The 23701-nt window shown below is 42.4% G+C and overlaps 1 protein-coding gene across 3 annotated transcripts; it reads left to right on the forward strand.

Moving 5' to 3' along the window:
• Positions 1 to 645: 645 nt before the first annotated feature.
• On the forward strand, positions 646 to 23701 carry LOC113261222 (adhesion G protein-coupled receptor F4). 3 transcript variants are annotated; one of them, XM_057303931.1, is made up of 11 exons: positions 646 to 851; positions 1949 to 1988; positions 8704 to 8812; positions 9719 to 9773; positions 12166 to 12317; positions 13059 to 13310; positions 14173 to 15543; positions 17809 to 17850; positions 18306 to 18365; positions 19380 to 19436; positions 22937 to 23701. In XM_057303931.1, the coding sequence occupies exons 3-10, from the start codon at positions 8726 to 8728 to the stop codon at positions 19425 to 19427; spliced, it is 2067 nt and encodes a 688-aa protein (XP_057159914.1). In that variant the 5' UTR covers positions 646 to 851; positions 1949 to 1988; positions 8704 to 8725; the 3' UTR covers positions 19428 to 19436; positions 22937 to 23701. The 3 variants fall into 3 exon arrangements, with proteins under 3 accessions (XP_057159914.1, XP_044243004.2, XP_057159915.1); XM_044387069.3 differs by lacking the exon at positions 1949 to 1988 and having other exon boundaries at positions 652 to 851; XM_057303932.1 differs by lacking the exons at positions 1949 to 1988; positions 17809 to 17850 and having other exon boundaries at positions 664 to 851; positions 22937 to 23360.

A 23701-nucleotide genomic window follows, 5' to 3' on the forward strand; every position in this document is an offset into this window, starting at 1 on the left:
CAAAATCGCCTTTCCCTTACTTTTCCTTAATGTCAACATTTCCCCTGGTGATATTGAAATGGAGGTTTGTGTTAGGTTTTGGGGCTGGGGGGGCGGTATGTACATAGGAGACACTAGGATGGGGATGTGTGGGTTTTGGTGGTGAGAGAGGAAATCCAACCCGGCTACTCTGTCGGCAGTCAGACCACATGAAGCTGCTTGCAAGTGGACACTGTGCCTTCTGTGTCTGAACTGCCCATGGTCATGGCCCGAGGCTCGGGAAGAACTCTTGGCCCAGTTATCAAAAAATAAAACAAAAATCTCTTTGGTGTAAGGTAGGGATTAGATCATGATTTACCGATTTCCTAGCCAGTGTTTCCCCAAGTTCCACACCAACACAGGCAAAACTGTGATAGCCCTTAAAACTCATCATCCACAGTGGCCCAACTCTGCATTTTCCCCCGTGTTCTAATTACACCAGTGCAGGAGATGCGGCCCGGTCTCATGTGATCGTCTGAGATACAGACGAGGAATTAAAGCACAAACAAGTGACTCATTTTAATGGATTTACTCCAGACAGGAGAAACCTGTAATTTCTCTTAGGCGTGCTTGATGGACCCATCGCGGAGTGAATCACAGACTTACACAAGCCTCGAAACCCAGGGCGGTTTTACAGTTCTCAGACTTCTCACAACAGGTGGCTGGTTTGCACTGGGGCCTCTTGGATTTCCCTTTCAAAAATGGAGAGGAGGGATCACAGGCACTGAAGGGGACCATGGGAGGCGCAAGGGCAGGCACCCGTGATGGTGGGGCACAGCGGCCGGAAACTCGGTGCCAACCCTCCCGCCCGGCTGCTAGCTTTCCTGGATGCGGTGAGTACACGTGCCAGGACCAAACCGTCCTCTGACTGAAGACCGGGTTGGTTTTGCGTGTATTCCGGAATGGGGAAAATGTGTGATTTATGGTGGTATTTTCTGGAATGCTTGATTCTGCAGGAAGCTTTCCTGACATTATTTAGAAATTGGCTAGCTCAAGGTTAAAGTATTTCCTAGATCTCTTTTACATTTGTTTTTCTTTAAAAAGTCATTTGTCAGGATCTAATTGCTCACTCTTGGAGTGAAAATACAAAGCACTTTGTCAGGGAATTAGACTCCGTTTTCTGATTGTCCCTTTGCTTGATAAAGGGAATAAGCAAACCAGCTTTCAATTCCCTTCCTTTAGGCTGAATGTAAAGTTGTATATATATTATCATAAAGCATTCGTGAGTAGTTTCTTCTTATAGTGGGGCTGACAGAGCTGTTTTTTATATCAACTTAAAAAGAAATATTTCCGGGGCGCCTGGGTGGCACAGCGATTAAGCGTCTGCCTTCGGCTCAGGGCGTGATCCCGGCGTTATGGGATCGAGCCCCACATCAGGCTCCTCCGCTGGGAGCCTGCTTCTTCCTCTCCCACTCCCCCTGCTTGTGTTCCCTCTCTCGCTGGCTGTGTCTCTCTCTCTGTCGAATAAATAAATAAAATCTTTAAAAAAAAAAAAAAGAAACATTTCCTCCCTGACTGCTAAAATCTTTTTGCAAAGTCATCTACCCTTGTTTTGAGTGGTCTACTGAACACCATTTAATCACCTATATTCCTCGTCCTCTGAGGACAATTGTAGCCTTTCAAATGTGTGTCGTAAGGTGCTATTTTGTGTGTGTGTCAGTACTCTGTGAGCTTTCTTCCTGGAGCTGAACAATTGCCCAGTTTCTCCATTACTTTAAGATCCTGTAAGTCTCAAGAGAGTTGTTGAGAGGCTAGATACCTTCCAGCTCTGACATCATGCGATTCTTCAAACACAACAGTATTTGAACCAGACTGCCATTCTCAGCAAAGAAACTGAGCAACAGAGAGATTGGCTGGAAGCCATCTAAAATAGCCCAGGATAAGATGCTTCTGATTCTAATAGATCTTTTCTATCTTTCTTTCCCCCAAGGCTCTTTATGAAACAGCTTCTCCATGGCAAGGGACAACTGGTAAGAGTGACTGAATCCATTCTGCTACTGAGGCCAAGAAACACGCAAACAACTTGTTTAGCTGTCTGACTCTATAATCAGAGCCCTAATTACACCAGCGGAGTAGACGGAATGTACGGTTATGAAATTCAGCAGAGGGGAACAAAACACACACACCCTAACATGTGGGGCAGCAGACTCTAAGTTCCTCACCCTCAGTTAACCTTTCTGAACTGGTCCTTCCCATCAAAGGGATTGGCCAATGAGTGTGAGGTGAGTTGCTGCCTAGAAGGTGAGCCAACAAGTGGAATGGGACCTCCCTCTCCCGTTGGGGTGAAGTTCATGGAGGGGAACACTTTGGGGAAGTGTCCACTTTGTCTGCACACATCCCTAACCGGCTCTCCTTGGTTGTTCTGTGTAGAGGGGTTTGAGAGATCACGGCTTCCAATGCATTCCTTCCTGACTGATTGTGGTTATCGTTCCTAGGCTGTACCTTTTTAAATTTGCTTTGAGAGTCCTGATGCTAGCACTCGCACAGCATGTCTGGGCAGGCGGGGAGTGCCTCGGTTCCATGACTCATACCCTACAACTCCATTCTAGCGCAGATCAGAAACAAGCTCCAGGACCCAGGCAGACTAATTGTATTTCTTTTTTTTTTTTTTTTAAAGATTTTATTTATTTATTCGACAGAGATAGAGACAGCCAGCGAGAGAGGGAACACAAGCAGAGGGAGTGGGAGAGGAAGAAGCAGGCTCATAGCAGAGGAGCCCGATGTGGGGCTCGAACCCATAACGCCGGGATCACGCCCTGAGCCGAAGGCAGACGCCCAACCGCTGTGCCACCCAGGCGCCCCGTATTTCTTAATTCCAACTCATTCAGAAACCCAGCTCTTAGTTCAAGGGAGGTGGGACAAATAGGAGATGGTGTTTCAGAACAGCTGGGGTCTTCTAGGTCTGTCCAAGAAAGTGTCTTGTGAGCTCTGACCTTGGAGACAGGGCAAAAAGGATGCTTACGCTGCCATGCCTGGGGCAGACATCACTCATCTGGCGTGGCGTTGTCTCTTGCCGAACCTAGATAGGACCTCACAATCCTTTTGCACAGAGGCTCCAAGTAGTATATCAAAGGGGTAGGCTGGTAGCATGTCTACTTAAATCACCCGGTTCCAAAAGGATCTAGAGTAGCACATACGCTCACCTTCCCCTCTAAGATAGAGAAGTTGCCTTGTGATTTTAAAACAGAAACTTCAGAAGTTGGTATCATTCTCTGTGGGGCCATTCGCTTATTCAGCACATGCTGACCGGGTAACTATTATGCCTGTTACACTCTGCTGGGGACTGAGAAATATCCCTTCCTGTTCACCTCCTAATGACAACCCCTTGGGTATGGTGGCAGAAAAACAAGAGGCAGGGCGCGTTTCTTTGTAAATGTCAGGTAACTGTTTACCTCATCACCACAGAAGCCTCAGGCATAAGTCTTCTGCGTCTTGTTTTCTCTTTCTGTTTTTAATTATCCATTTCTGAATCTGCTTTCCCCTTCCTGGGATCATCCCAGACATCTGAGTGTCATCCCATCTCTGCCTGCCTTTCCTCACCTCTCCACCCAGAGATCACGTGTCAGGATAATTCTGACTCTTCTCAGTGTTAAAGTGGGCCTATCCATTGCCTCCTTCTTTCAGGATTCACTAAGCCAGGTCTGCTACTCTCCGAGGCCCTCCTTTGGGTCCCTGTGAGTGACCTCCTGTGAGGGTATTAGCATGGGTGCTGGGACGTGGTAGGTGCCCAACAAATGCACGTGTAGTCTGAGTCTGGATACATTAATGTGTTCCAAGATGGCGTGTGGTCCTTGAACAGTAGCCTTGAATTCCCCCAGGCACTTTGGATGATAAGGTAAATTTGGTATGACCAGAGTGAAGCAGTCTTTTTACCACAAGGATTCCCAGAAACTCTGCTCTGCGTCCATATATATGTGAGGAGCTGGGGGTGGTGATGCTGGGACACACGGTTTCTCCGACTGATCTGACCACGGAACCCCTGGGTCTTTTATGAGACCAGAGTTTCACAGAAACCCACTTCAGGACACAATATCTTGGCCAACTGCAATCGTCGCCAAACTGTATTGTTTGCCGTACTAAATAAAACAGGCAGATTTCCTGCAATCAAAAAACATTTAAGTCATTGTATACAAATGTGCTCAGGGTCAAGTTTTCCTTCCATTCTTTTAAAATTCAACTTTGGTGCCTGCTACAAACTTGGCAAACAAGTGGCGTGTAATATGTGTCAACCCCAGGCATAAATACACATTGTTGCACCACAATTTGGTCAGGATTACCGCGTACTGTTTTTATGTTCCCCCACCAGGTACTAGGATCTTGATTTAAATGGCCAGGGACAGTTCTTTCCAACAAAGCGTTTTTCTGCCACCATACCCAAGGGGTTTAGAGAAGGAGCAATTTTATGAAAACATGCAATTTTGCTGTTAAACTGACCACACTGCAAAGACAGAAGTCAGTGAAAGGTATGAAGGCAATCTAAGCATACTGGACATAGAATAACTCTGGATTCTCCATGGGGGAAGGACCTCTTGACTCCAGCACTCTTCTCTCAGCACTAGTAGACCCCGGGCCAGGCAGGTTGTCCTTGATTACGTTCACATCTGAAAGCTGCCTCTTTCAGTACTGTCAGTGTTTTTGCCAATGTTCTTTTGGACAATCCACTCTTGTAACATTTATTTAAATTCTGTGTCCTTGTTCTTTTCTTCATTCTTTCAAGAGGTCACTTACTATATGCAGACACTATGCTGGGTATTGGAGAAATATTATATATTCACATATATATATACACACACACATCTATATAAATAATATTTCTATTTATATATACAGTAATTTTTTTTAGAGAGGAAGAGAGGGGGTGCAAAGGGAGAGGGAGAGAGAAAATCTTAAGCAGGCTCCACGCCCAGTGCAGAGCCCAAAGCGGGGCTCGATCTCACAACCCTGAGATCATGACCTGAGCTGAAATCAAGAGTCGGACGTTTAACCGACTGAGCCACCCAGGTGCCCAGAAGTACTTTATATCTGCAGAAAATTTTCAGTTCAACGTTATGCAAAACTCAAAGTTCGCTTTAATTACTAAGTCTTTATCAATGGTGAATTTAAGTATGTTTCTTCCATTCTGTTCCATAAAATATCAGCCTCTGATTGTGAATTATGCTGTATATGCTTCTTTTTATTTTTTAATTCCCCATTTCAGAGCTCCTAAGCACTGGCTTATTGTGTGCTCTGCAGAACGCTCTGGCTTTTGGCTTCAGCTGTCTCTATCGCGATAGGACAGTTTCCATTCTACTCTTTCTGGTGAGAAGAGAAACAACCATGTGGGGCTACCTTGAGCACACATGTCTCCATCTGACCCATCCCTACCAATCAGACTAGGCAACAATTAGAATGCCGTGCCTCCTCTTGGGTAACATTATTAAACAACCCCTCCTTCCCACTTGTAATTATTGAAGGACACTTACCATATAATTATCATACAAAATGGTAGATGGGTTACATACACCAGACTATAAAAACATGAATGATGAAATAGCAAATTAATTAACCAAAACTCTCCAAACGGCTAACTGTGCTCAGTTCAAAGTTTCTGTTTCTTGTGGTCATGCTTATGATTTCATATGACACATAAATGATCTGTTAGTACATTTTTTCTTAGAAAAAAATGAATGTGTCATTATTTCATAATGTTCCACAAAGAGCGTAATGATCTACAGAAAATGCCATGACTATTGGATCCTTTAGTCCCTGAACACTTTCAGGAGCTGTGGGCTTATAGGGGCCCTGGCACTGCTCAGGAAAATGGTTTTGGACTTCCTAAATCACATCACATCATTGTGCCAAATGCCTGACTTTCTTCCAGCAAGATTAACTTTAAGTAAAGTTCTTATATTGAAAACCGTGGACGGTAAAAGTCTTCCTTCTGAAGCCTTAGATAGCAGGCATTATTACTTACAAGTGGCCTCCTGTTGGCTCGTCTTCACCCATTTCACTGTGCATTTCAAACCATTGCTCTCTAGGTGGAAGAGAATCGCATTTACCCTCAGCATCAGTCCTATTATTTGGCTCTGGATGTAGGTATCTTTTTTCCCTGATGCACGTACCTTGGGAAGAAGATTTGGATAGAACTGTGAAAAATAGTAAAGAGAAGGACCAAAGGGACCACTTCAGTGGGAGAAGTGAATGATTTACGACTTGATGATGAAAATGAATCTTCCAGTCGATATTTCTACTTCTCAAATTGTAGGTTACAATCCATTAAAGGGTTGTGGATTCAATTTAATGGGTGGCAACCAATTTCTGAAAGAATGTCAGAGTGAAATGCAGGATAAAAATCATAGACAGAGCAGAGTGTCTTGCTCATAGGCGGGAAAGATAAGCAATACGTAAAAGTTTTTGAAATATAAAAATTATGTATTTTTCCACTTTTATGTATGGATACCTATACACATACATATATATGTCTGTACCCAATGAGTCATGATGTAAGATCTGTTTTATTATTGTGTCAGGATAAAAAAATTTTGAAAGCCACAGGTGTATATGTGAAACGCACAGTTACATCTGAGACAACTTACACTGGGTCTTCTAGTATTTTCTTTTGTGAAGACAGTTAAAAATCTATCCTAAATAATATTAATATTGCAAATTGCTTAGTGTCCACCAATTTGCCACGTACACGAGAACTTCTTTCCATCCACTCATGTAAGCTCTTGAATCCCACACACATATCCCAGCAACTGTGCAAATCCATTACCACACTTTGCTTGTCATGCTGCCATGTTTCCTTTCCCTTGCTCAGACTTGCTCTACAAGATGATAGTATAAGCCAAAATACTTCCCCCCTGTTCATTGGTTAGGAATGCAAAGAATTTGAAGCTCAAAGACAATTTGGAAGCCTTCCTGTAAGTGCCTGTGGCTCATCCTTTCACGTGAAGGCTCACCGGAGTCATGACAGTCCATCTTAGTCTTGACTCCACCCAGGGAGGGTCTGATCCTTGATCAGTGGGTTTTCTTTGCTTCCTGGCCACAGATTGTCTGGTGATCCTAGACGGATCAGACTTAGCTCATCTCCATGACAGCATAAAGGAATTTGTTTGCTGAGGCTCAGTTTCTGCTCAACCTTATTCACTAGCTACAGTACGTAGATGATCTCTCTTCTGTTGGTTTGGCTTGTCTGCATTCCCCACTGGACATCCTTTATGGAAATGACAGCACCCTTTATTTCCCTACCCCCAGCATCTGGCACAGTTCCTGGCAAATAGGAGGCACTTGATAAAGGGTGGTTCGTAGTATGAATAATCATCCCACATTTTATGAAATGGATGAGAAAGAAAATAGGCTCAGCAAGGTCAAGTACTTCATCCATAGCATAAATATGATTAACAACCTAGTACACGCTGACTCTGAAGTCCGTGGATGCATCTGTACCAGGAAAATCATTCTAAGGAACTTTGTTTGAGATAATTGGTCTTAGTTTCCACTATCCTATCAGAAAAGGATGGTGTGCTCATCATGACGATGTTGATGAATTTCCACTGTTGCAAAGATGCTTTCTTGGAGATTGGTCTTTGAAAGGAGGAACTATCAAGAAAAAGCCTTTATCAAAAGAAAAATTGTAACCATGTGTGGTGACAGATGTTAACTAGACTTACTGATCGTTTCATAAAAATACAAATATCGAATCATTATGTCGTACACTTGCAACTAATAAAATGTTGCATGTCAATTATATATTTAAAAAAGAAAAAGGCAAGAAACAGAGATATGGCCAAAGAACAGAGAGTTATCTTCTCACGCTTCTAGTTCTCTGTACAATAGTTAATCCATCTATGAGAGAGAGTCTCAGTGCTTGCTCCAGCAACAGACGACAGAGTATATTCGTTTCATTTTAAGTTATTGACTCCATTTGCCCAGAGAGACAGTACGCTGTAGAACAGCAGTTCTCAACTGGGAGCAATTTTCTCTCCCAGGGCACATGTGGCAATGTCTGGTGACGTTTTTGGCTGTCACCGCTGGGGAGGAGGCTGTTCCTGGCATCTAGTGCATTGAGGCTAGAGGTGCGACTGCACACCCTACAATTCCCAGGACAGCCCTCAACAACAAAGAGCCATCCAGCCCCAAAAGTCAATAGTACCAGTGCTGAGAGATCTCACTCTAGAGCTTGGCTTTCCAGCTGCACCATCTGGGTCGAACTCTTGGCTCCACCACTTTTTATGAGTGCCCTTGACTCATAGTTTCTCCACACTTTGTTCCTTGTCTTCTCCACTGATAAAATGAAGATGGTAATACTGTCTTATATCATCTGATTAAATGAGGTAATGCGAAGAAAGTGCTCAGAACTGTGATTGGCAAATACACGTTCTTGATACATGTGACTGTTAAAGAAAATAGTGGATTAAATAATCAGAAATGATTCCTTGGTGAACATAGATCTTTCTTGGTGCTTCCGTCACTTCCTGTCTATTGTTCGTAGACACGTTAACAGTTGAGAGAAAATCTTTCCCTTTTTTTTACACGTTAGCTGGCCCGAAAGTAGACGTTGGTGTCCTTTCTTGGAGCAGGATGTTTTGGTGTGGACATCTCAGAGTACCCAGCAGGGTCACCAAGTGGTTGGTTAGTTGGCTGAGGCTTGTGTTGTCTGGCCTCATCACCTCCAGCTGGATCCACTTTCATTCTGTATTGCAGGTGAAGATCCTAATGTGTGAAAATGAAGTCCCAGGCAACCACGATTTGCTGTTTAATGTTATTTCTGGCCATAGAATGTTCTCACTATAGATCCAAGGTCCACATAAAAGTAAGTTTGATCCATTCTTAGGTGGTCCCATGAGAAATTTGTCAGTCCTCCTAGATGGCTAAATTTATGATAAATAACATAGTCTTAAATACATTTTCAAATGACTACAGTTTTGCTCCGGCTGATAGTTTTGTTTTGTTTTTTTTTTTAAAGGGAACAAGAAAAGTTGAGAGGAGGCTGGGCCCTGCAACAGTATATTTGCAGGGTGCAACAGAGTGCAACAGTATAGTAGAAAAATCACGTTGCAAGCCGCAGAGAATGTAGACAGGCAGCTGCTGTGAGGGGGCAGTACTAGCCTGGCAGATAGCACTTCGGCTCGAGACCTTACTTTTATTTCTCATTAGTTGTACAAGTCATTTTGCTTCTTTGAGTCTTAATTTCCTTATCTATAAAATAAAGTGTTTCTTTTCTTTTAGATAATTTTTTACAGCCCTTTATAGCTATAAAAGAGTTTGTGATCCTATTATTGTCACCTAATGATTATTCCTAGTACCTGCTTATTTCTTCCTCTCTGGGGATCATGATACCTGGTAGATCATATTAGCTCCATTTCATAGCTACAGTTAATACAGATGGAGACCAGCTTAGCATTATAATTACTACATCTCTTTTCTCCCTGGGTACTTAAACTTTCCAAAATATGTACCCTATTCACTAACCGGACCCTCAGGGCCCAAGTGACCCCTGGCAAGGTTCTAGCCCTCCTCAGAGGAGAGTTTGTTCTCCCTCTGTGCTCACCTCTATGCTTCTGTCTGTAAATTCCCGCGATACCACACGTGGACCTGGTACAGTTTTCTTCTGAGTCCTGAACACATTTTCTCTTCACCTCCACATGGAGCCTCTACATTGAGATAAGAGAGGAGAGTCCCACAGTAAAGAGGACCTTTGGGAATTTATGTTTTACAGGATGGAGATAAACTTCAACACCTTGAAGGGAGGCTCAAGACTGGAAGGATACAAGGTATGTGTCTACAGAGCAGTCTTCTTCCATATGGAGACTGAGTAGAGGAAACGAAGGGCATGGATATTGCCGAGCACGTCCCCAGTCCACAAGCTCTCAAATGGAATAACAGTCTCTAACAAGTTCTCAATGTTTACCAGTATTGATAGACTTTCTTACAATTTTACCATTATCCATGGCAGAGTCAATGACCCACATTGGCAAATTATTCACATGCGTTTTAGAGTAGAAGACAGGTGTTCACTTTAAAACCCCAAAAGGAAATCTGTTTGAACTAATGAGCCAACAAGAGCAGAAGAGGGAACAGGGCAGAATTCATTCCTTCATGTGAAGAGATTTTCAGAATGCTTAAATGTACGTAACACTCTGGTGCTGGGAAGTCTACGGAAGTGATGTAAGATACGTATTGTGTTGGTGAGATGGGTTACTCAAAAACTCGGAGATAAACTATGGAGGTAATCATTACTAGTAAGATAGTGAAATCACGTGGTTCTTACCCAAAGAGTAGAGATCACTGGATTCTGCACAGACATGGCCAAATATATTTTTAGCAAAAAATACATGGCTACGTAGATGTGGAATTGAGAAAAGAGGGAGAGAGAAGGCTAGCCTTCATTGAGCGTTTATGGCAACACTGATCGAAGTGCTGGATGCTCCTTCATTCAGTGTTTGTAAAAAGATGATGGCATCACCTCCAAACTGGATAGATGAAGAAATTGAGAATCAGTAAGCTTAAATAACTTGCAAAACCAGGGACCGTGGGTAGGTGGTAAAGAAAAATGCAGACTTACTCGTTTCTTTTCTCCATGAATGGGGTCATCCGCAGAGCTGTCCAAACCATAACTACAGATGCCTCCCTTGACTCACAATTAGTCACCACGTCGTATTGATTTCAATACCTTACTAGCTCCCATTGGGATCTACGTCTTTTCATTCCATTACCGCTATCTTAAGGCAATTCTTCCTGGGAATACTTTAGCAGCTTCTTGGGCTCTCTGCCTCGAGTCAATCTACCCAATTTGTGGATCAAATTAGGCCTGCCACCAGGTTTTAGAAATAAAGTTTTATTGAAACATAGCTGTGCCCATTTATTTACGTATTGTCTTTGATTGCCTTCATACCACAAAGGCAGAGTTAAGTAGTTTTGACAAAGACCACTTGACCTCCAACGCTGAAAATATTTATACTCTGGCTTGAGTTGTTCTATTTAGCAAATAAAAATATGGAATGCCTCATTAAACCTAAATAACAGATAAACAATAAATGATAACGCACAGATCATACGAACACCAGAAACTTATTCATTGTTTAATTGTTAATTTTCAGTTGATCCCTGGTATTCATGGATTCTGTATTTGTTCTTTGAAACTTATTTGTAACCCCCAAATCACTGGTCACAGTGCTTTCTGGATCATTCACAGAAAAAAAAAAAATCGAGTTAGCTAAGGTGCAAGTTCCCAGCCAAGCAAGGTGGCTGTCAGCCTTCTTGTTCTAGCTGTCCTGCTATAAATAAGTAATGCTTTGTGTGGCATTCTTTGTGTGGCATTACTAATGCCATATTTTTTGCATATGGGCTTTTTGTTTGTGATTTTGCTGCTTAAGATGGCCCTGAGTGTAGTTCTAAGGTGCTGTCTGGCGTTCCTAAGGGGGCTATGATGGGCCTTAAGGAGAAAATTCACATGTTCGATAAGCTTTGCTCAGGTGCTGTTATGAGTTATGGTGCTGTTGGCCATGAGTTCAATGTTAATGGATCAACAACATAAATAAAGTGTCTTTAAATAGAAACACAAATAAAACAAGCTCATGTATTAATCAGCTGATAAAAATGAAGCTGGTAAGAACCTGCCTTGATTTCCCCTCATTCAGTGTTTGTGGAAGCAACTCCATAGACCATAACTACTGCAAATGGTGAGACTGAACTGTGTCTGAAAACAAAATTAATATTTAACTGGGCTTTCTGTAGTTTATCTGGCAGCTCTAGCTGGGCCTTTATAGAAAATCTTACTGCCTTCTGCTCTATGCTATTGCTAATTATCTTTCAAAAACCAATCCAATCGTGTTTTCTGGAACCCCCATATTTGCACAGAATTTGAAGTCCTTCGTGTCTTGACTCCTGCTTTTCTCCCATCCTCATCTGTTGCCCCGCTCCCCACAGATGCTCTAAACTCGCCTTTCTGTCTGACCTGCGAGCCCTCCTCTCCATGTGCTCTTCACTCTGCCTCGACTGCAGCTCCGCAGTCTGCCTGGCACGCCTTACTTGGGGCTGAGGACACTGCTCAATGTCACCTCCTCTGGGAAGCAAGCAATCCCCCAATCCCTAGAATGAGTGAACTGCCTCCATCAGAGCACAGCAATGCTAATTAGGCCCCTTCCTCTCTCTTTCCCTTTTCAGCGAAATGCCAAGGACCTTGTATCTCTGCTTCCAACTGCAGCCAGCCCTGTGCTCAGCACTTTCGTGGAGAAATAGGATTCACATGTCATCAGAACAAGTGGCAAAAATCAACTGAAACATGTACAAGCCTTTCTGTGGAAACACTCTTTAAGGTGACACATTTGCTACTATTGGCTTCCAGGGCTAACTTCCCAGGAGATGGTAGAGGCATTTTCCTGTGTTCTGTTCGGCACAACAATACATCTCAGATCTAGACTTGGGAAAAAGGCGGAGGGGGTGAAATTTGTCTCTTCTCCTTCCTTCCTTACCCAAACTCTCGGATACTCTCCCCCCTCCTCACTCTCTCTTTCTCCCTCTCAGTATCTTTTCTTAAAAATAGATCTGAAACTCATTCACATGATGGTAAATGCTTAGAGGTTAAAGTTTGAGCTCTAAAGATGGATTTGTGTGTACCTTCGCCTAATTAGTGAACCCTAAACTTCTTGAAATTACAATTTATCATTCTTTGTTTGACCTGCCAATCTCCAAATCCATCCCCCACGCACGCAAATTCCATGAGACTCCCCCTTCAAAAAATTAAAATAAGTAGACAGATTTTGTGTTCAGAATTTCTCCACATCTCTGGAGAAAACTCTTATCGCACTTGAGTTAAAACCACCGTCCTGAAAGCAATAGGTCAGTATCCTGATCTCAGTGGGAATTGGGGTGGAACTTTCTTGTCTGTGCGTGACTCCGTCTTACTCTCTCCATCTTTCTTGGCATTTAAACCGCCTTTTAGGACCACTTGCTTCTCTGTTTTCCTCACGTGGTGTATTTGTACCTTAGCTCCTTTATTCTGACATATGTTAAGTAATTAATCATTTTGAACAAAACAACATTTTTTTTTAAAACAGGACTTCAATACTGCAGCACGCCTTTCCCTTGCAGCAGCATCCATACCCGTGCACATTCTTGACTTTCGAGCTCCAGAGCCCGTGGAGAGTGTAGCCCAAGGAATCCGCAGGAACTGTCCCACTGATTATGCCTGCATACTTGATGTTGTGAAATCATCAGAAGCCACGTCTGGAAACATTGCATTCATAGTGGAGTTATTGCGAAATATTTCTACAGATTTGTCCGATAATGTTACCCAAGAGAAAATGAAGGTATTCTTTGATAATTTCATTTAAAAAACTGACAGGTTTCTTTCTTTCTTTCTTTTTTAAACAATTCTTGCATTTAAACAGTTTCAAATGTACTTTTCAGGTCCAAAGTATGACAGCCGCAGCAACCATAACAACCATGATAGGAATTTTATTTCAAATTTGCATATCAATTCACTCTAATTTATGTAAGTTTTCAAGAAGTTAGCACATTTTTAATACATAGTTTTGTACAGATTGACTATTTTCAAGAAAACATCCCAAAAGGATGGCTGTGAGCAAGACTGTCTACTCGAGTGTTGCCCAAATTTCATTCTGTAGAACACAATTACTTTGAGAAACGTTAATGGAGGTTTCGTTTCTAAAAGGGAGATCTGTACATAGCAGATGTAGGAATTCTGGGTGAAACAAAGTTAAGCAGGTTTCCTATGGCAGGACTTTTTAGAGCTTTTCATGCGTTAAGGAAGTTTGGCCCTCTTTCTAAGGGGGGATTAGAATATGGTATGCAGTATTTCTCAGATTTAGGTTTTTATAGAATCCACCCCCAATTCCCTCCATTAAACAATCATTAATATCTCATGAGAATCTTGGGTTATATACGCTGTAGTTTGGAAATGCTGCCCCAGGCACATAATAAAGCAGGTAAACTTTACCTGTGATTTTTAAATTATTTTAATGATTGTTTTACTTTACTTCCCTCTCTGAAGACCTCTTAGCATGAGATTCTAATAAACAGTGAATTTGAAGAGAAGTACGTCAACTAAGATCTGATCATTTGATCTTTAGAAATTTCAGGTTTTAGAAATTGACTTTCTACAATAATGTGTAAATCCGTAGCATAATTTCCATGTTTTCTCCATTGCAGAGTTATAGTGAAGTGGCCAACCACATCCTTGACACAGCAGCTATTTCAAATTGGGCTTTCATTCCAGACAAAAATACCAGCTCGGATTTGTTGCAGTCCGTGAATCTGTTCGCAAGGCAACTCCACGTCCACAATGACTCTGAGAACCTTGTGGATGAACTCTTCATTCAGGCAAAAGGGCTTCGCATCAGCCATAATACCCCAGAGAAGAAGTTCAGTTTCTCCGCGAGCATCAACGGTACGACAGAGGGTCTCTTAGGAATGATAGAAATTCCCAGGCAAGAGCTGCCACCAAATGCATCCCAAGCCATCAGCATAGCTTTTCCCACCTTGGGGGCCATACTGAAGGAAGTCCACTTGCAAAATATGAGTCTTCCTAGACCTGTAAATGGTCTCGTCCTTTCGGTGATTTTACCAGAAGGATTGAAGCAAGTCTTATTCACCTTTGAGAAGATCAACAAATCCCGGAATGCCAGGGCCCAGTGTGTTGGCTGGCACTCCAGGAAGAGGAGGTGGGATGAGAATGCCTGTGAAACCACGCTGGAGATCACGAACAAAGTGAAATGCTTGTGTAACTACACCAACATGGTGATGTCCTTTTCCATTCTAATGTCCCCCAGATCTATAGACAACAAAGTCCTGGACTACATCACCTGCGTTGGGCTCAGCATCTCCATCTTTAGCTTGATTCTTTGCCTGATCATTGAAGCCGCGGTGTGGTCCCGGGTGGTCGTGACGGAGATATCATACATGCGTCACGTGTGTATCGTGAACATAGCCGTGTCGCTCCTGATGGCTAACGTGTGGTTCATCATAAACTCTAACTTCCACAAAAAGGCCCAGGACTCCAGCTGGTGTGTTGCACTGACATTTTTCAGCCACTTTTTCTACCTCTCTCTGTTTTTCTGGATGTTCTTCAAAGCACTGCTCATCATCTATGGAATATTGGTGGTTTTCCGTAGGATGATGAAATCCCGCATGATGGCCATTGGCTTTGCCATTGGCTATGGGTGCCCATTGGTCATTGCTGGCACCACGGTTGCTGTCACAGTGCCAGAGAAAGGCTACATGAGACCTGATGCCTGTTGGCTTAACTGGGACAATACCAAAGCCCTTTTAGCATTTGCCATCCCAGCCTTAGTCATCGTGGCTGTGAATCTTGTGGTGGTTTTGGTTGTTGCTGTCAACACTCAGAGGCCCTCTATTGGCAGTTCCAAGTCTCAGGATCTGGCCATAATTATGAGGATCAGCAAAAACGTTGCCATCCTGACCCCATTGCTGGGATTGACTTGGGGTTTTGGAGTAGCTACACTTGTAGAAGGCACTTCCTTGATATTCCATATAATCTTTGCCCTGCTCAATGCTTTCCAGGTAAGTACCAAGAGAGAAACTTCTTTTCTTAGCTACTATTATTAATTAATATTTTATTTATGAGATATTATTTTTATTTTATAATTTGTTATTCTGGCTATACGACCAAAAAATGGCTATGATCGAAAAATACAGAATACGAAATGTTCCTTTCATTTCTTTCCATGTCCTAGAGCCAGTCAACTGTGGCATCTCTCACCCTATTGATCGTCAAGTTGGATTTAGCTGATCAGGCTGACTGGGTGGGAATCTCCTTTCTTCTGTCCTCAACTGACCCACCTGTATCCCTCCTAAAGTTTCAGTGTCAGAAGAAGTTGACCGTGACTTATAGAGGACCAGTCTTTGGTCAAAGATGTGTGAGTCTACGCTCACATGGTATGCCTCAAAACAAAGCAGTTTTTATCCTTTCTCTAGCAGTTGGGAACTCAGGGAAGTAGTCATTTTCCATAGTATGACGAAACAGGACTTGGCAATCTCTTTGAGTGTTAACCAGTTAGGAGTTCTCACGGCTCTTCCGTGTGAAATAAATGTAGGCTGTTCTTCGTTGAAATGGATCTTGCTGCATGTTGCCTGACCCTAGAAGTGTCACTTTTCTCTGGGCCTCACCCTTCTCCTTAGTAAGCTAAAGATACGAATCTAAAATCATCTCTTCTTTTCTTTTCTTTTCTTTTCTTTTCTTTTCTTTTCTTTTCTTTTCTTTTCTTGCTCAACCATACTTGGTTGGGCAAAATTATCCCTCTATTAGTTGCTTTACTCTATGTTGGCTCCCGAGCTTGTACTTTTGGGAAGCTGTCAGACTGCTTTCCATACCTATGAGTAATAGCAAGTTTGGCAAGTTCATATCCTTAATTGTGCTTTTAATCAGGGGTTGGAGAACTCCAGCCTGCTGCCTGTTTTTGTAAATAGTTTTACTGGATTAAAGCCATACTCATTCGTTTTGCATTTTGCCTATGGCTGTTTTTGAGCTACGAGGGCAAAGTTGAGTGGTTGTAACAGAAACTGTAGAACCCGCAAAGCTAAAACTATTTATTATCTGGTTCTTCACAGAAAAAATTTTCCAACCTCTGCTTTAAACATATAAATATAACTGCTTAGTAAAGCAGCAACGTATTCCTATTAACGTGTCACTATTACTCTGTTTAAAAACGTGGTACAAAATATAAAGCCGACGTTTAAGAAATGCCAGCTCAGATCCATTATATAGCTTACTCATACTTCTTTAATAACTATGGAGAACATTTATTTCACTCTTTGCCTGGCATGGCTTTAAAGGGAAACATTTGACTTACGGTTGTTGTTGTTTTTGTTTTTTTGTTTTCAAAAGCTCCTGGACTGGCATAAATCTCCCCAACTCTTGAAGTTACTTTGGTGACTAATGACCTCATTCTTCTTTTTTTTTTTTGCAACTTAATTAAACCCCAGAAAATTTTATTCTATTTCTTTTCCGAATCACTTCTTTTTCTCTTTTCTTGATAGACAGAAAAATATTGAAACACTTTCAGTTAAATACACTCCCACTTTTCTCACCAAGCTTTCCCTGTGACTCACATTTAAAAATTTTCATCTTCTGATTAGCGTTTCTCTGCCAAGGAACTATCCTTGGAAACCCAGCCTTCCTTCCACTCCATGGCAGGATTCAGAATTTTCTTAAACTTCAACTTCCAACCATTTAAAAAGATTGGCTATCGATTATTGTGACTTTATAGGTAACCAAATAATTTAAACTTGAAGAGACCCTGGTCTTTGAGATCTCTGCAGTTTTCTCTCTTTTATGCATAAACTTATTCCACCAGCTCAGAGACCCTGCTATTTCATGACTTTTAACCCCAACTGAAAGTAAACTATCATCCAGGTTTCACTTCTCAAGACATCTTCCATGATTGTCACTTTGTCCTGCAGGATTCCATGTCATGTTATGTCATGTTACTGTTACGATGAATAAGAACAGCTACTTAATATTTGGAAAGAAAGCAAACATGTAATAAGGTGGCAAACACCATTCTACATTTGCAGCCATTCAATTAATAGCAATAACTGTCAGGCACAGACATGAAGGTGACCCTCTTTCTTTGAGGTACGATCACAGAAAATACTCGCCACTGTGTTTTCTCTGAATCAGTAGAAGCTGAAGTTTCTAATATCCAATAACTGTCCTTGGAGATATCTAGAAGAGTGGTATTACAGTATCAGTTGGTGGTATTACAGTACCAGTTGGGATGTGGTCTGCCAAACCATCCCTGATGCTTCTGTTGACTTTTGCCATAGGGGTTTTTCATCTTGCTGTTTGGAACCATTATGGACCACAAGGTAATTTGAATTTGTTTCACTCATTGCAAAAATTTTCACGTGACTCAGGGTAGCAGGGAGATGAAGCAGCTTTGATCAGAAAGCCTGGTCCATGGGGGTGAGTTTATGGGGGTGTTTCAGGCATCAGTTGAGAGGAGGAAAGTAGAGAACTCTACTCCCTCATTTTGTGCACTTAAGTCAACAGAAGACTGTGTGTGAGTGTATCTAAAAGAATGAAAACCATAATCAGAATTTTAATTTTAATCCTAAATCTAATTATAATAACCAGAATTTTAATTTTAATCCTAAATGTAAACATAAGTACACCTCAACTTTTATCCAAGTCTTATTATTGGCTAAGCACTATGCTAGGCCATCTGATGCTGCTTCTGCCAGGGTCAGTGGTCTCGAAGTTTCAGGACACGGGTCTGGGTTTGGGGGATGTTGTCATTTCTTCACTGTCATTGTTTCTTCAGATAAGAGATGCTTTGAGGTTGAGGATGTCTTCACTGAAGGGGAGATCAAGGGCAGCAGAGGTAAGCCCTCCTTTCAGTCTCCTTACTGAAGGGTCTCTGTTCTCAGCAGGGTCATGCAGAGACAAATATTATAGCTTAGTATTCTGGGTTTGTTAGCAAAGAGAACTATTAGGGCATGCATTCATTCGTTCATTTCTTCACTCGACAAATTTGGAGTATCCCACTAAAGCTTAAGGTCAGTAGAATATACCTCTCAAGAGAATTTTCCACCTTGGATGCATTTCAACTTGACATCTGGACCATTGAGATGGGACACCATGAAACCAGGATCATAGATTCATAAAACACCAGAGCTGGGAAATGAGAGATGAGTTAGAAATGAGATTCTAGTCCAACCTAGTCATTTCAAAGGTATGGAAAGCAAGGCCCAGAGTACTTACACGATTTGCCTGAAGCCACCCAGATAATCATGAGAATTTGCATTCTCCTTGCTCGGGACTCTTTTCAGTAAACCCTATTCTTGGATTGAAGTATATGTATACTTATTGATCTTGAAGATGACTTTGACCAAGCTATCTGTCTTTCAGGTACCAACTGAAATTGCCATCATTGCCATATTAATTAGAAAGAAGTCATTCACTCAACCAACAGTTTGTACTTTCTTAAAAATAAACAAGCAAAACATGTTCTGAACACATTGAAAGTCAGCATTTACGGTTAGCTAGTATTGGGTGTGACTTTTGGTACCCCGGTTCATCAATTCTAAGATAGGCATTTTCTTTACCTTTTAACATTTCTGCAATTGGAATGTATCTTACAATCAGTGCCATGTCATGATTTAATTGGCCAGTTTTTTTCTTTCTTTTTCTTAGTGGAACATAAAAATAATGATGCAGCTAACAACATTAGGGTCAATGAAATATAATTCTGTGCACCTGTGTCATTTCAGGTGCTTCTTTCTATGTTTCCATTTTTACGTGTTTATCTCTAGGTGGCTGTACACATAAATATAAACACATTTTTTGTCAATGCCATTACTTACTGACATTACTGTTACTCATTTTTCCCATTTAGAATGCATCTTTAAGCCCAACCAATGGATCTAAGTTAATGAATCGTTGAAGATGAGATGTGAGTATTAAAAACTGAAGGAGAATCTTTGCTTTCAAGTTGTGATGAACTCCTTAATGCCCCTTGTGAGCACACTATTGCCTATGGTGTGATGGAGGAGTGAGGTGGGAAGGGAACAGGTGGATATATTGTGCAGATATGAGAAACTTCTTTATTGCCCAGCACATAAATGAAAATAGGCACATCTTTAAAACCTATGTCATCTCAGTGTATATGTCCAAATCTTTTAAAAAAGTTTTTATTTAAATTCCAGTTAGTTAACCTACAGTGTAGTATTAGTTTCAGATGTACAGTATAGTGATTCAGCACTTCCATACAACACCCGGTGCTCATCACAGGTGCCCTCCTTCATCCCCATCAACTATTTCACCTATCTCCCTGCCCACCTCCCTCTGGTCACCATCAGTTTGTTCTCTATAGTTAAAGGTCTGTTCCTTGGTCTGCCTCCCTCTCTCTTTTATCCCCCTTTGCTCATTTATTTTGTTTCTTAAAGTCCATATATGAGTGACATCATATGGTATTTGTCTTTCTTTGACTGACTTATTCACTTCGCATAATACTCTCTAGCTCCATCCATGTCATTGCAAATGGCAAATGGCAAGATTTCATTCTTTTTTATGGCTGAGTAATATTTATATATATATGTACAGTATATGTACATATATTCATATATACATATATATTCATATATATATATTCATATCTATATTTATATATCTGTATCTATCTCACTTCTTTTTTAGCCATTCATTAGTCAGTGGACACTTGAGCTGTTTCTATAATTTGGCTACCGTAGATAATGCTGCTATCAACATTGGGGTGTATACATCCCTTCGAGTTAGTATTTTTGTATTCTTACATGCCCAAATCAAGCATCCTTCTCCTTCCTCAGTGAGAGGATGATGTCATCACATCTGCACTGATAGAGGATACACCCTTGCTGTCTATTGCACTTACACACCCTAATTCCATCTTGTCAGTGAGTGGTGACACTTACAATAGCCTCATTGTTGAGAAGGAAGACTTAATTGATTGAAACCACAAAGCAACAACCCTGTCTCTTGTCATGAAGTTGGAGCCCAGAATCATCGCTAAGGGGGTGTGGGTAGAATTGCAGCGAGTTAGCTGCCTAACAGCCAACCTCTGAGACATATTTCTGCACAGATGAAATTAGGGGAACACAAATATTAGGCATCTGTGACGAGGAGATTGTTAGTAACAAAGTGGCAGCCAGGAGCCTGAGAGGTAGTAGTGAGATGTGGGCAGGGGTGATCCATTTTGGTGTGGTTTTGTCTTGGAGAGTTTTCATGGCCTTTGCACAGGGAAATAGATGAGTCTCAGATTTGTTTAAACACCATCTGGCAGCAGACATACCGTCTTTTACATTCATTCTCTTTCTGAGTCAGGGCCGAAGAGTGAACAATGGGGCCAAGCAGAAATGGAAGAATCTCAAGGAATCAAAGACATTCGGAGTTGGTAGAACTCTTAAGGGACCTGCTGTGTTACAGCACGTTGTGCTGCTGTGGGCCATTTGTTCATGGTCCCGGGGCGAGGGAGGGAAGGAAAGAGGGCTTTGTCATACCCGCTGCCTGGCATGTGTGGGGTGCTGGGAAAACACCAGCATAGTATCCTTATCAATCATCCTCACATTTGCGTTTTTATATTAGAACTTTAAAAGGGGGGAGAAAGTATATCGCAGTCCTTTAAAAAGGTTACCTCTCCCACCTCTGCCCATTTCCTGGTCCATAGAGCTCCTCCATAGTGGAACATCACTGTACTATTTCGTCAGGAGTCACTCATCAAGAGGTAATTCAGATGACCTGTGCAAGCTGACCTTTCCATTATAAGGTCGCAATTTGCCCTGGTTTAGGAAGTTCGTTAGACTGTTTCAGGTGGAGGAGACTCTGCGTCCTGGGGATACTAAGTCTAGCAATTCTAGAGAAGAGAGGCACGGTTAAAGTCTAATCTCCAGCTTCTTGGGCATACCTGGTTGGCTGTAGTGAAAATTGGAGAACACCCGTAGAACCCAGAATCTGGACTGCACTCCTTCCTGGAATTGGGGAGGTGCACAAAGCTTCGACGGGTACTTGGGGAAAGTGTGGGAGGGAGGTGGGGGTATACTAACAACCCCCCAAAGAAATGCTCACCACGTGATTCTTCAATCTCTATTTTTGAACCTGTGACGTGGGGCACGCACTGAGGACTGCATTTTTTCAGCATATCCTTCATAGGTGGTCTTGTGCCTATTGAATTTTCTCAGTAATTGGAGCTGTGCTTTTTACATCTGGGCGCACATTTAACCAGAAGGATCAGGAACAGCAGCTGACAGAGGGGCGGACCATGCTAGGGGTGCAACAAGTTAGACATCAGGCGTAGGAAATTCACTCTAAGTGAATCGAGACCTACCAGCACCTGGGAGGTCCTTCAGCAGAGGAAGGGAGGAGCTCCAGCCATGGGTCAAGGTCAGAATTACAGCTCAGCAACACCGGGTGTTTGGTAAGTGCAAGGTAGGTGCAGCCCGAGGCAGGGCAAAACCATAAGGAAAAGGCAGTATTTCAGACCTGAAATCAGAGTACAAAACTGAAGGCTGATGGGGTCTGAGGAGATAGGCAGAATTCCATTGGTGAGACAGGGGGTGGGAGTTCAGAATTGGCTTTGTGTTCAGAGACTTGAGACCCTGAGCATGGGTGGAAAAGCTCTTCATATCCCAGTGACCTCAGGTTTGATTGCTCTTAGAAACACGGTTAGGAAACGTTTGTCAGGAGGTCTTGAGATCACGGAAGGACTGCAGAGGTGTGAAAACCCAGCGGTTTGCTTCAGATATAGATTCTAATTGGGGGAATCCCATTCTGGAGGCAGAGGAGGGAGGGAGAGAGGACAGGCTTGTTATGAAGCCACAGCTGCACAGCGCCCTCTGCTGTTCATATGAAGGGCGGGCCTTACCTCTGACGCAAACAGAGCCTGTTTTCCCCAGGGTTATTCCAGCGTGACAGGGAAGTCTCTTCAGTTCCTGTAAAATCCCTTCCACATATTTGTTTATGCCTGAATTCACCTCAAAGGATGCAGAACTCTTCATTCCAGTGAGACATGAGACTGACTGAGCAAATGCCCCGAGAGAAGCAACACAGTTTTCTATGTAAAGTTCTAAGTTCAGAGTCATTCCAGAGACCAAGCTTAGGTAGCCGAAGAGGGAGAGAGGGCTCTGAGCACCGGGTTTAGGGCTGAGGAGGCAGCATGGAGAAGGTAGAGGGCACAGAAAAAAGAAGCTGGGAGAATAGTCTTCCTACTGTGCGACTTTGAGGAGATTGTTCAAGGCCTCTGTGCCTTTGTTTCCTCATCTGTGAAATGGGGCTAATAATAGTACATACCTCCCAGGACGGTTTCAGGATTCAGTGAGCTAACATATTCGGAACTCGTAGAATAGCGCCTGGTTCAAATTAAGTTACCAGTAAATGCCAGCTCTTCTTCCTGTTAACGTGTGTTCTAACCATTTTGCCTAGGCTGTTGCATTCCTCATGGACGTTCCGTGTCCTGGACTGAGAGTGAAGCCCTGGGAGAGGGAGGCTGGAATGAGGGACAGCCGAGCTTCCTTGGAAGACTTTCTCTTCTGGCCAGGAGTGACATCTAAGCTGTCGGGGTGAAAACGCTTGCTGAGGGAAAAGTGAGAATGACGTTTGGTGACTGCGCTTGAAGGAACTAGAACCACTGACTCTTTGACCCATGACTTGCAGGAGCCTGGTTCTTGGTCAGCCTTGGCAAGATCAAGACAGCAAGCCATCTTCTGAGCTCCTAGACAAGCCTGGAGCTGTTGGGGCTCTACTGGACGAGGTCTGCTTTCATGCCCAAGGCCGGCTCTGTGGCTCCATCAGCCCAGCTGTTGTCACTGTGCATGGATCCTGCTTGCTCTGGGGGACAGGAGTTAGATCCGGGGTCAGGGGTAGGGGCGGGCATGGGGGTGGAGGGTGGGTGGCAGCAGAAATACTGAATCTACTTTGGAGACAGTTAAGTCATGGTAGGTTTCCTAAAAATAGGGAACAGAAGAAAAATAAGAGGACTTTTCAATGTGTTTCTGATTTTAGTCTAATTTAGACCTTGAGTAAAATACTTTAGCTCCTAAGACTTTAGGTTCTTCATTTGTGAAACTTAAAAATATTCCTGTAGGTATTATTATTATTATTATTATTATTATTATTATGTGTGTGTGTGAGTGTTTAAACCCCCACACATAAAAAAATTTAGAAATAAAAATAAGAACATTTTCATAA

The sequence above is a fragment of the Ursus arctos genome, unplaced genomic scaffold (assembly GCF_023065955.2).
Source record: "Ursus arctos isolate Adak ecotype North America unplaced genomic scaffold, UrsArc2.0 scaffold_29, whole genome shotgun sequence".
Taxonomy (NCBI): Eukaryota; Metazoa; Chordata; class Mammalia; order Carnivora; family Ursidae; genus Ursus; species Ursus arctos.